Raw genomic sequence first — 12,780 nt, 5'->3', positions numbered from 1 at the left:
GGTGAGGGCACAGAAGGAGCTATGCAGTATTTCCTCTGTTCCTCAAGCTCGGCCTAAGCGCCTTCCTGTGTCACAAACACACATCTAAAGCCACTGTTGTACTGCCATCTCTAGAGCTAGAACTACCTAGGATTTAAACATGGATTCCTGAATTACAAGAACTGCTGCATCTCAGTTTACTCTAAAAATGTCAGTGCAATTCTGTGTGAAGACTGCCCCTCAGCTGAAGAGTACTAGACAGTACTCTACCTTAAAACTATTTCAGTTTACAGTTTGTCCTGAAAATATTTACCCCTTATGATGCATCGGTGAATTCTATTTTTGTTACTACTGGAAAAGACTAGTAATTACGTGGCAGTTCATATCTAGCATCTTTTTTTTTTTTTTTTTTTTTAATGAGTCCAGGTGGAGACCCCTGGCTCACATAACCAGATAACAGGTAACAATTCCACAACTCTTTTCAGTGTCCATGAACACACCTGAGCCTTACAATCATCCCATCCCCTCAGATAGGCAAGGACTAGCATTTTGAATTTACAGATGTAAATCCTAAGGCCCAGAAGGGTTAACAATTTGGACTAAGGTCAAAATGTCATGTTTTCCAATTTCAAATGCTATGCTCTTTCACCTCTTCAGGGTACAAATTTTCTCCCTTCACCCAAGGGCTTGCCAGTCAGGCCTGCCACAGAGCAGCCAGCATGCAGAGCTCCCTTCCCCAGGAGTTCCCCTTTCTATTATTCCTGGCTCCATTCCTCCTCCACAGGATCCCCATCGCTGCCTTTAGACATTTCTCCCCTCCAATTCCCACTTATTTTATCAGGCAAATCTCCCCCTGCCTTCCCCCAACAACCACAGTACAGCAAGTGACTGTTCCAAATGCATTCCCTATCTGTAATCTGGGCCTAAGATTGGCTAGATTTTAGTTTTGTGGGGAGTTAACAGTCACAAAACCTTTGATAATCTTATAGAAAATTTAAATTACTCTAACAGTAATCAAGGCATTAGCACTTAACAATTAGAAAAGGCATTTGAAAGATGACTTATTCTTTGTGGACAATGACATCACACTGTCATTTTATTAATAGTTGGGTGCCTAAAGATAATTGATGGCTGCAGGGATCATAAACTTAAAATCTTTTGATTTGTCCTAACCATCATTCTGAATCTTAAATCTTCATCTTCCAATTTCTACAAATCACGCCTTCCTTAATGCATTCTTATCAGCAGTTTCACTGACCTATGACCCCTATTCAGAGGGCTCCATCATCTCACAGGCTTTTTCTAAAGGGAACTAACTTACATTCTTTCATCTCCCTTTTTACTAATCTTAACAAAATATTAAATGTACACATCTAATGGGAACAACCCATGAATCCAAAGGATCTGTTCTTAGCACTGCAGCAGAGAGCTCCCTGAATCTTCAGAGATTACTTCTACTTTTTATGGTATTTCATTATATTAAACCGCAAAGCCACTAAAATGTTAAGAGGCCTGGATCTGTGAAAGCAATGAATATTAAAATACAGTAGAAGAGTAAATTCTAAATTCAAAAAGAGAAAAGAGAAAACCTTGGCCTAACAAACTGCTACTGCTAGAATTTCTAGCAGGTCAATGTCAATGCAGTTGTCATATGATGATGAAATGCCTGCATCACCTGAAAATGAAAACACAAATTTTTTTTAAACAAGTAAAATGCATCTTTCACTCTAATTCTATAGGAATCTAATAAACTTAAGATTTTAATTATTAAGCCTTGTTTATTTTTTTGCCAGAGGGCATGAGGTGGAAAAAGCAGTAGTCAAAAAATAAAACAAAAATTTGTTTAACATGGCCTCTCAGTATCTGTGGAGGATTGGTTCCAGGACCCTCCAGGAAACTAAAATCTGAGGAGGCTGGAGTCCCTGATATAAAATGGTGCAGCATTTGCATTTAGGCTGTGTACATCTTCCTGTATACTTTAAATCAACTCTAGATGACTTATAATACCTAATACAATGTCAATGCCGTATAAATAGTTGTTATACTATATTGCTTTTTAAATTTGTATTATTTTTTATTTATTTAATATTTTCAGTCTGTGGTTGGTTGAATCTGTGGATGCAGAATCCTTGGATACAGAGGGCTGATTGCATTTTCTTTCTTTTAGGTCTCATTCTGATTTCTCTCTATATTGCAAAAGAGAATGTTCATGTATTCACTGTGAAACAACTAAGCCTGTGGCAGAGGATATTTTCCTCTTAACAATAAAATTATAGATGTTTTCATTTGCACATCAGTGAAAAATGAAATAGTCACTGACTCAGTAATTAATATTTTTGTTTTGAAACTTGTCAAAGTGTTTATTAACACATTATCACATTTAAGTTTAATAAACCTTAAAATCAGTATAAATTAGCTAAATAAGATTGTATGTGTCATGCATGAAAACTTTAGCTTCAAATAGTTTTCAGCAGAATATTAATAACCTAAATAAACAGAAGCTTAGAAAACCTTCCATTAAAATAAAAATTACTTAGGTCATACATATGACAGTTATAAAAGATAAAACTGAAACTATTACCTATTACCAATTACTCAAATGATTGACTTGTGAAAAATCAACGAATCACTTTTTCTCACGTATCATATATTGCCATCTTGTGGAAACCAATACAAATTTAAAAACTTTACTCACTGCTGTTAGAAAAAGGCAGGAATTCTTTCCAAGCCTTGTTACTATATGCAGTATCTGCTCCGCCTTAGGGCTCTTCAAAAAGATGGATGGCTCTGCTAAATTACAGTGAGTGTATCAACACCCGCTGCTGTGTACCACAACCAGGATATGGTGCAGACACTGTGGATTAACAACCAAATAAGGCCAGGCGCGGTGGAATCCCAGCACTTTGGGAGGCTGAGGCAGGTGGATCATGAGGTCAGAAGATTGAGACCATCCTGGCTAACACGGTGAAACTCCATCTCTACTAAAAATACAAAAAATTAGCCGGGTGTGGTGGCGGATGCCTGTAGTCCCAGCTACTCGGGAGGCTGAGGCAGGAGAATGGCGTGAACCCGGGAGGCGGAGCTTGCAGTGAGCAGAGATTGAGCCACTGCACTCCAGCCTGGGTGACAGAGCGAGACTCTGTCTCAAAAAAAAAAAAAAAAAAAAAAAAAAAACACAACCAAATAAAAGCTCTCCTTAGACTATAGAGAATTATTCAAAAGCCATTTTTTTTCTTTTTTTTAAAGAGATGGGTTTTGCTCTGTCTCCCAGGCTGGAGTGCAGTGGTGCCATCAGAGCTTGCTGTGGCCTTGAACTCCTGGGTTCATGTAATTCTCCTGCCTCAGTCTCCCAAATAGCGGGGATCACAGGTGTGAGCCATGGCACTTAGTTCAAAGGCAATTATTGCAAGAAGTTTCTATTCATGGTGCAGAACCGGAAAAAGTCTCTGGCTCAAGCAGGGCAAACTACAAGGTCATGGCTCTTCTTAAATCCATGAGAGAGGTGGGGCAGCCAACTAGCCTGCAATCTAAGGAGAGACAGGCTGATGCAGGGAGAGAAAGGACAGTCCTTCCTTACCCGGGGCAGATGCAGCCAGATGCCAGTAAGCATTTAGCTAAAATAGTGAATGAGTTGGTGGGGGCCCAGTGAGGCTGGTGAGAAAGTATAGGGCCTCTGTGGAGTCAGGGGGTTCACATCTTCTTACTGGCTTTTCTCCAAGGACCTCACCAAATGCCCACATAAAAGACCAGTGAGAATCCTGACAGAGTGACCCTCCTGGTGTAGACCTATGACAGGGTAATAGCAGCTGCTATGGGAGGGACCGGCAACCCCACCTGGACCCTTCTCCTCTATGAAACAAAAGCCTCAATGGGGGTGGGGGAAGACAATGAACCCTGCCAACCTTAGGGCATTGGTTAAAGTCAATGAAGAGAGGGGAAGGGAACAGAAAAAACACTCTGAAGGGTTAGGTGGGGGTGCAGGAGCAGTGGGAAGGCCACAGTCCTGAGACTCAGGGACACGAGTGTCTGCCTGGACTGAGGCTTAAACAACTACGGAGTCCTTGCTAACTCCCTGCTCCCTCCCAAACAGGCGAAAAGGCACCGAAGGACCAGTGACAGTGGAATATGGCTGGAAGAACTGTGAGAGTGTAAAGACAGACCCTCTCTAAGGTGCAAAACAAAAGAAAGACCTAGAGCTGAAGGTAGAGAAGACACTAAGAATCACCTTCTGCAGATCTGCTCCACCCTACACACGAGGACTGCTAGGAAAACTTGAAGCCTGTGGTACATGGAAGGTAACCATCGCAATAAAAAAATCTCAACCACAGCTCAACTCCAGGCTAGAAAAATGAATTCCACTTCCCACACTAAAGCCGTAGCAGGGGGAAAGTACAAAAAATTCCAGGCAAAAAAAAATATTTCTCTTGGTCTCTACTATCATATATAAGGTGTCCAGTTTTCAACAAACAAGAGATATATGGAAGGAAAGGAAAAAACAACATACTTCCAAGAGACAAAGAATCAACAGAACCAGCTAATTATGACACAGATGTTGGAACTATCTCATAGGGAATTTAAAAGGACTATAATTAGTATGTTCAAGACACTAATGGGCAAGATGGATGCCACGCAAGGTCAGATTGGTGATTTCAGCAGAGCTGGAACTGTAAGAATGAACCCAGGGCAATTGCTAGAAGTGAGGAACATTGTAACAGAGACAAAGAATGCCTTCAAAAAGTTCAACTGTAGATGACACAAAACCAAGTAAGGAATCCATGAACTTGAAGACAGTTCAACAGAAATTACCCAAACAAAATCACAAAAAGGAAAAAATGGCGTCAAAAAAAACCAGAACAGAATATCCACGAGCTGTGGAATAACATCAAACAGTCTAACATAGGCATAACGGGCTACCGAGGAGGAGAGAGAATGGAACAGAAGAAAGAAAAACGCTGAAGCCAGAGGTAAAAGCCATCACGACACACCCAAGCCTATCATAGTCAAACTGCTGGGGGGTGAGGTGCCTACAGGCAAGGAAGATGCATTTCTAACAGATGAACAAAGGTAGGAAACACAGCTGGCTTCTGGTCAGAAAACACGCAGGCCAGAGACAATGGAGTGACATCTTTAAAGTACTGAATGAAAAGGACTGTTAACCAGAATTCTATACTCTGCTCAAAGATCTTCCAAGACTGAAAAAAGAATAAAAACTCTCTCAATTGAAAAGACAGAATTCATTGCTAGCACACCTACAAATGCTAAATGCTAAAAGTTTTTCAGGCAGAAGGAATATGATGCTAGACAGAAACCTACACAAAAAGTAAGAGTACTGAAATGGAATAAATGAAGGTAAATAAAATTTCCTGTTCCCTTTAACTGCTCTTAAAGATAACTGTATAAGGTAAAAACTAGTAGCAGTGTGTTCTGTTTATAACATACGTACAAGTAAAACGTATAATAACAGTACAAAAGACAGGAGGAAGGAATTGGGAGTCTACTGTTAGAAGGTCTTTACAGTACATGTAAAGCAGTATCATATTACTTGAAGGTGGCCTCATGAAAGATTAACGATGTATACTGCAAAATCCTAGGTCAACTGCCAAAGTAATTAAAAAGTGGCACATAATAAATCAATAGTGAAATAAAATGGAATCACAGAAAATAATTAACAGAAGGCAGAGAAAGAATCATATTAAATGTGAATGGTCTAGACACACCAATTCTAAGACTGGATTTAAAAAGCAAGACCCTTGGGCCAGGTGCAGTGGCTCACACTTGTAATCCCAGCACTTTGGAAGTCTGGGGAAGGTGGACTGCTTGACCCAGGAGTTTTGAGACCAGCCTGGGCAACATGGCAAGACCCCATCTCTACAAAAAATTAAAAAATTAGCTGGGTGTGGTGGGGCACACCCGTGGTCCCAGCTACTCTGAGAGGCTGAGGTGGGGGATTGCTTGAGCCCAGGAAGTTGGGGCTGCAGTGAGCTATGATCATGCCACTGCACTCCAGCCTGAGTGACAGAGTGAGACCTTGTCTCAAAAAAACTAAACATAAATATAAGTAAATAAAAAATAAAAAGCAAGACCCAACTATTGCCACCTATAGGAAACCCAATTTTAATATAAAAGACATACAAAAAAAGACATTAACCAAAAGAACGTTGAGTAGCTATATTATCAAAGAGGGACATCTGTAGTAAAAAGGAGGTCAGTTCTCCCAGATATCACAATCCTACATGTGTGTACCTAACAGAGCTTCAAAAACACATGAAACAAAACTGACAGTGCTGAGAGAAGAAACAGGTAAATCCATAAGCGTAGCTGGAGACTTCAACACTCCTCGCTCGGTAAATTGATAGCAGTAGACAGAAATTCAGTGAGAATATAGAAGACCTGAACAATACTATGAACACGCTTAACCTAACTGACATTTACACAATGCTTTACCCCAAACAGCAGGACACGCAGATTTTTCAAGTACACATGGAACATGTGCCAAGATAAACCACATTCTAGGCCATAAAACAAATCTACACAAATGTGAAAGAAGAGAACAAACACAGTTATGGTCTCAGCACATAACAGAATTCAACTAGCAAGCAATATCGAAAGATAGCTAACAAGTCCCAATATTCAGAAACTAAACAGCACACTTCAAATAACAAACGGGTCAAAGGAGAAGTCTCAGGATATCAAATATTATTTTGAAACAAATGAAAATGAAAATATACAAAAATATATGAGATGTAGCAAAAGCAGTGCTTTAGAAGAAAATTTTTGGCAGCAAATCTTATATTAAAAAGGAAAAATGTCTCAAATTAGTGATCTAGGCTTCCACCTTAAGAAACTACAAAAAGAGCAAATTAAGTCCAAAACAAGTAGAAGGAAGGAAATGAACGGCAGAAATTGATGACATTTAAAAGAGAGAAACAATGAGGGGAAGAAACAGTCGATCAAGCCAAAAGTTGGTTCTTTGAAAAGATTGGAAAAAAAAAAAATCGAAAACTTCTAGCTAGAATGACCAAGAAAAACAGAAGGATTACCAATATCAGGACTAAAAGAAGGGCTATCATCACAAACCCCCTTAGACATTAAAAGGATAATAAGGGATACTGTGAATCTATACATTTGACAATTTAGATGATGGACCCTCGTTTATTCAAGAAAAAGACAGCCTGAGTAATACTGTATCCATGAAAAGAAATTGAACTCACTGTTTAAAAACTTCCAACAAAGTAAACTCCAGGTTAAGATGGTTTTACTGGTAAATTCTACTACATGTTTAATGAAGACATAGTACCAATTCTATACAATCTCTTTCAGAAAACAGAAGAGGGAACATGAACCCAGACTTTATGAGGCCAGCACTGTTCTAATACCCAAACCACACAAACCCGTTATAAGAAAAGTGAGCTGTAGACCACTATCCCCTATGCATACACACAAAAATTATCAACAAAATATCAGCAAACTGAATCCAGTAATACATAAAAAGAATCCTTCATCACAACAAACTGGGATTTATCCCAGGAATGCAAAGCTGGTTTAACATCTGAAGAATCAACATAATCCACTAAACAAGGCTAAACAAGGGAAACCATGTAGTCATCTCAATAAATGTAATAAAAGCACTGGACACAAATTCAATATCCATTCATGATAGAAACACTCTTAGCAAATTCAGAATAGAAGAAAACATCCTCAACTTGATAAAGGCCTCTACAAAGCCCCACAGCTGATATGAGGCTTAATGGTAAAAGACTGAAAACTTTCTCCCTGAGATCCTGAGGAATTGGGGGCAGGGGCAGGGGCAGGGTTGACTGCAAAGGGGACAGCAGGAGGGAATTCTTGGAGTGACGGAACTGTTTTCTGTCATAAGTGTGGTGGCAGGCACACATCTATATGCATTTGTCAAGGTTTGAAGAAGTATACACCACAAAGAGTCCATTTTACTGTATATAACGTAAAAAAATAGACAAAAATGATCTGTACCCTAAGATTATAAAACGGTAAAATATACATAAGATAACTGGTAACAATGGATGTATTAGGATAAACGGTTGTCATTTCCTTTTCTCTATTTTCCAAATTTTGTAATATGGCCAGATTGCACTTATATTTAAAAACAAGGAAGGCATATCATTGATATTACTTTCCTGATCTAGTACTTACTACTGAAATTTCAAATTAAATCAATAATGCCAAAATAACAAACTTTGGCAAAAGAATGTAAGCGCAACAAGATGACCCAGGGCCATTAGAACATTTCTGCGGAGGTGTGCGCTCTTCTTTCCTGCTTCTCTCCTGCTTCTGTGTTCTGTCCTCTACTCTGCAGTGCACTTGGCCCTGAGCATCAAACTCCAGTCGAGACCCTCCATTAATGACAACATTCAGAAGCGTCACTAGAAACACAGATCTTCATTTCAGGGTTATTCATCTCCCTCAAGGAAAACATTAACAACAGAGTATTTGCCCTTAGGCAGCAAGATTTCTTTCTTTCTGTAACTTCAATACATAGAAGGCTTTGTGGAGAGGGTTCTTACCTAGTTTAACAAGTCAAGAAGGAACACCACTTAAAATTCTACTATCCACATAGAAGACAAGACAGAATACAACCTGTTTTTTTCTTTCTTTCCTTTTTCTTTTTTTTTTTTTGAGATGGCGTCTCACTCTGTTGCCTAGGCTGCAGTGCAGTGGCGTGATTTCAGCTCGCTGCAACCTCCACCCCCTGGGTTCAAGCGATTCTCGTGCCTCAGCCTCCCCTGTAGCTAGGATTAACAGGCGCCCACCACCATACCGGTTAGTTTTTGTATTTTTGGTAGAGATGGGGTTTCACCATGTTGGCCAGGCTGGTCTCGAACTCCTGAACTCAAGTGATCTGCCTGCCTCGGCCTCCCAAAGTGCTGGGATTACAGGTGTGAGCCAATGCGCCTGGCCCCTAGTTTTTCTTTATGATGTTAGTAGAGAAAATTTTTATAGGTAGGGTGCTGGGAAAGAAATTCCTACAAATAACCACTTAATTTACCTTGTTTTCTTTTTAGTTGAAGATAGTAGTTTAATGGACTGAAGGAGAAGAAATGACAACCGAGACTCAAATATACTGAGGAGTTTCATCACTTCTTCTCGATTGAGACTAGGAGAAGCATCAGCAGCTGCAGCGGTGTCACCACTCTTAGGCTAAAAACAACAAAAAGTTATTTTACTCGAGCTATCCAACTACTGTAGTTTCATATCGTACCAAGTGATGGAACTGCAGTTTCATTCATCCAATACATTTTTAACCCTAAACAAAACAAACAAACAAAAAGCACACCTATGATCATTTTGATAGACTAAAACACATAATTAAAATGTCTCAGCCCCAACAGGCACTTTTGTAGAAGAAATTAATCCTGACTTTCCAACATTAGACACAACGCAGAAATGTACGGTACCACACAGGATTTGACCAAGCAGGGCTAGGAGAGCAATAGGTGGGCGCACCATGGGGGCTTCAGGAAGCTTTTAGCAACAGCAGAAGGTAAAATGAATGCCGGAATGCCCAGAAAACAAGAAATTCCTTCCTGAGGAGCCTGCTTAGGCCCATTCACCATTCAACTGCTCCCAGGCATTCTAGTGGAAATTAGAAAAGAGGGCACAGGCCTCTTCTTTTAAAACATAAAACAAAACAAATTCCCACCAACAGCAACAAAAAAACTTAAGAGACTTTATAATTTGCTAACTATGGTCTTGTTGAGATATATTCTTAAAAATATTTTAAGAATTAAATATTAAAGAAAGGAGATGAATACCAGGCAAATATAACAAATCACTGTTAAAATGTTTTAGTGCATAGCATACATATGTACATGTGTGTATATATACACACACACACACACACGTCCACTATATACATTCACCATGTAGCTTAAGACACACAAAAACCAAAGACAGTCATTTTCTCCATTTACCTGGCCAAATTCTTCTATAAGCTCCTTCTGGATAAGCTGGAATGCGTGCTCGGTTCTCACCATTATATCAAGAGCCCCAGACAGTGTTTTCAACTTTCCAACATTGCTATTCTGACCTAAAGTTTTAAATACAAAACGTTCATTTCTTTAATATAAATCTAGAAACCCATCTAATGTTAATGTATTAATGAAAATTCAGACTTTCAAAATGCTATAAAGGAAGCTAATGAGAATCTTAATCTTCTAAATCCAACTTCTGTTTAATAATATTCCCTTGACAAAAATACTAAGTCTGGACAAATCAATAAATAATCATTGTTTCCCTGCCTCACCATTTGGTTTCGTCAAGACAGGCCACTTTTTCAGAACAGGAGCCTTAGGAAAAGGGACCAGCAGAAAAGAGTCTGGGGCTCGAGGCCCACCTCACAATTTACCAGTTGTGTGGTCAAGTCACGTAAGTACTTAGTATCAGTTGTCCTATCTGTAAAATAGTTTATTACATCTCTGTTCAAAGGCAGGAAGTCAGACCAGATGAACAAGGTTTTGTTTTATTCTAGAGCCTTCTAAATACAATTTTTCTACAGCTATCAGATACTACAGTACACCTTTGTTCCTGTTCTCCTAGAACTCAATTGTGTGCGGTGGTGTGCAGTAGAGGATTAATCTTGTACAAACAGAGGTTTAGTCTTTGTCCTTGGCTCCCAGAAGGTAATCACTAAGTCCTTGAAATGTCCTGCCCGGTAAGAACGCCTTTGTTTACCTGGGGGGCCTTGGGTCACAATGGATAGCCTAACAGTGGGATTTACTGTGGGGACTTTGGGCCCCAGGGTAACAGCTTGACCTCTGGAGGCACTGGAGACAAAGATCAGCCACGTGGCAGTCAACCATGTCTATCTGACCAAGTTCCAATGAAAACTCTGGACACCAAGGCTTGGGTGAGCTTCCCCAGTTGTACATGTGTTGATTTATACACTTGGTGAGCACTGTCATGCATCACTGCCGGGGTGAGTTAGCACTATCTGTAACTCCAGCGGCAGAGGAACTGGGAGCTCCGCGCTTAGAACTCTCCAGGACTCTGCCTTCCGAACCTCTTCCCTTGGCTGATTTTAATGTACATCCTTTCATTGTGAGAAATTGTGGCTGTAAGCAGAACAGCTTTCAGTGAGTTCTGTGAGTCCTTTAGCAAATTCTCAAACCTGAGGGTGGTCTTGGAGACCGCTGACAGACTCGTAGTTAGTGTGAGAAGTGAAAGTTGTCTTGGGGACTCCCCGACTCTGCGGGTGGGGAGAGAATAACTGTTGCCTTCTTCCTTTAGAAGTATAATCCCACATTTTCTAAACAACCTATTCTCTTTAAAATCAATGGATCAATGTGATTTCAGCATAGATTTGGCATCTGGAAGACAAGCTATTGCTTATGTATGAAAGTGTTGTTGGGCCAACGACCAGACCATATAGACATTAGGAAGGGAGATCTGAATCATATGTACTAGAAAAAAAAAAAAAAACACACTGGGTAAAATAAGATAGAATAAAAGGTGTCACAAACTAGAGCATTTATTAACTTGGCTTACAAAACCCACAAACCTGGCTAACAAAACCCTCTAAAATATTTACATTATTTTCTAAAGTACTCACAGTAGTAAAACATTTAAAGGAGGGAATTAAACACACTTATCATCTTAGCAAATTTGTTCCAGTATCTTCCAGCACTTTGGGAGGCCGAGGCAGGAGTATCGCTTGAGCTCAAGAGTTTGAGTCCAGCCTGGGCTTATAACATAGTGAGACCCTGTCTCTACAAACAATTTTTCCAAAATTAGCACTTGTGATCTCAGCTACTCGGGGAGGCTGAGGATCACTAGAGCCCAGATGGTCAAGGTTGCAGTGAGCCATGACCATGCCACTGCACTCCAGCCCATGTGACAGGGTAAAACTCTGTCTCAAACAAAACAAAACAAAACAAAACAAAACCCCAACAACAACAAAAAAGATGCTTGATCATTCAAAGGAATTCAAACATTGCAGAATATTCAAAGGTGCAAGTGAAAACTGAAGATCACTCTCCCCAAACCTTCCCCACATAAAGAGCTACTGTTAATTCTGGTGACTGTCCCACACATCTAGCCATGCATTACATGCCAGCAAAAAATTAGTTTTAGTAAAAACTACTTTTAGAAACTGTTTTAGATAGGTAATACATTCCCAAATTTACAAGGTCCAAATGGGTATGCAGCAAAACCCTTCCTCTTGGCCTTCCAGGTTTCCTTCCCAAAGGGAACAATGTTACCAGTTTCTTATGCATCCTTCAGGGGCTACTGTATTATGTAAACTAAGTCATACAGATGTAAAGTATTAACCTTATTTTACAGCAGACTGAAAAACTAAATGAACTGCTGCACTTCAAATAATTGTTTCTTGTTTCTTTACCACACAGGAGATATTTCTCAGAAGACTCCTCTGCGGGAGAGGAGAATAGGTGAGCAAGAGAGAGAGGGGGAGAACTTAGGAAAAATCATTAAGTGGTTGAAGTATCTGCTTACTCCATGCCATGGAAAATAACATAAGAAAGCATTCTCACTTTCACCCTTCTCTATCTCCCGACTTATCTTGACCTCGGTCAGGCTCTACAGTAGTGTCTGTTCTGGAACCACAATCCAAGGGTCAGTTCTATGTTTAAGGGGTTCAATAAGGCCCACTACTCCTTTACTGTTGCCTCTCCATTCCCAAATTTTTCATGCCGATTTAAATCTTTTTTTTTTGTTTGTTTTTGTTTTTTGAGACACAGTCTCGCTCTATCACCCAGGCTGGTGTGCAGTGGCACGATCTTGGCTCACTGCAACCTTCGCCTCCTGGGT

The 12,780-nt window shown here is 39.9% G+C and overlaps 1 protein-coding gene across 2 annotated transcripts in view; it reads right to left on the bottom strand.

Annotated features, from left to right (window-relative positions):
* EDRF1 (erythroid differentiation regulatory factor 1) overlaps positions 1 to 12,780 on the bottom strand; it is a 45,591-nt gene that overhangs the window by 1,270 nt on the left and 31,541 nt on the right. For both annotated transcript variants that reach the window (XM_019035073.3, XM_019035074.3), the window contains 2 exons: positions 9,927 to 10,042; positions 9,002 to 9,153 (listed from right to left, as the gene is read on the bottom strand). In XM_019035073.3, coding sequence (XP_018890618.2) covers positions 9,002 to 9,153; positions 9,927 to 10,042 — 268 coding nt within the window. The remainder of the gene's footprint in view (positions 1 to 9,001; positions 9,154 to 9,926; positions 10,043 to 12,780) is intronic.

The sequence above is a fragment of the Gorilla gorilla genome, chromosome 8, assembly GCF_029281585.2.
Source record: "Gorilla gorilla gorilla isolate KB3781 chromosome 8, NHGRI_mGorGor1-v2.1_pri, whole genome shotgun sequence".
Lineage (NCBI taxonomy): Eukaryota > Metazoa > Chordata > Mammalia > Primates > Hominidae > Gorilla > Gorilla gorilla.
This window is presented reverse-complemented; position numbering and strand designations above follow the sequence as displayed.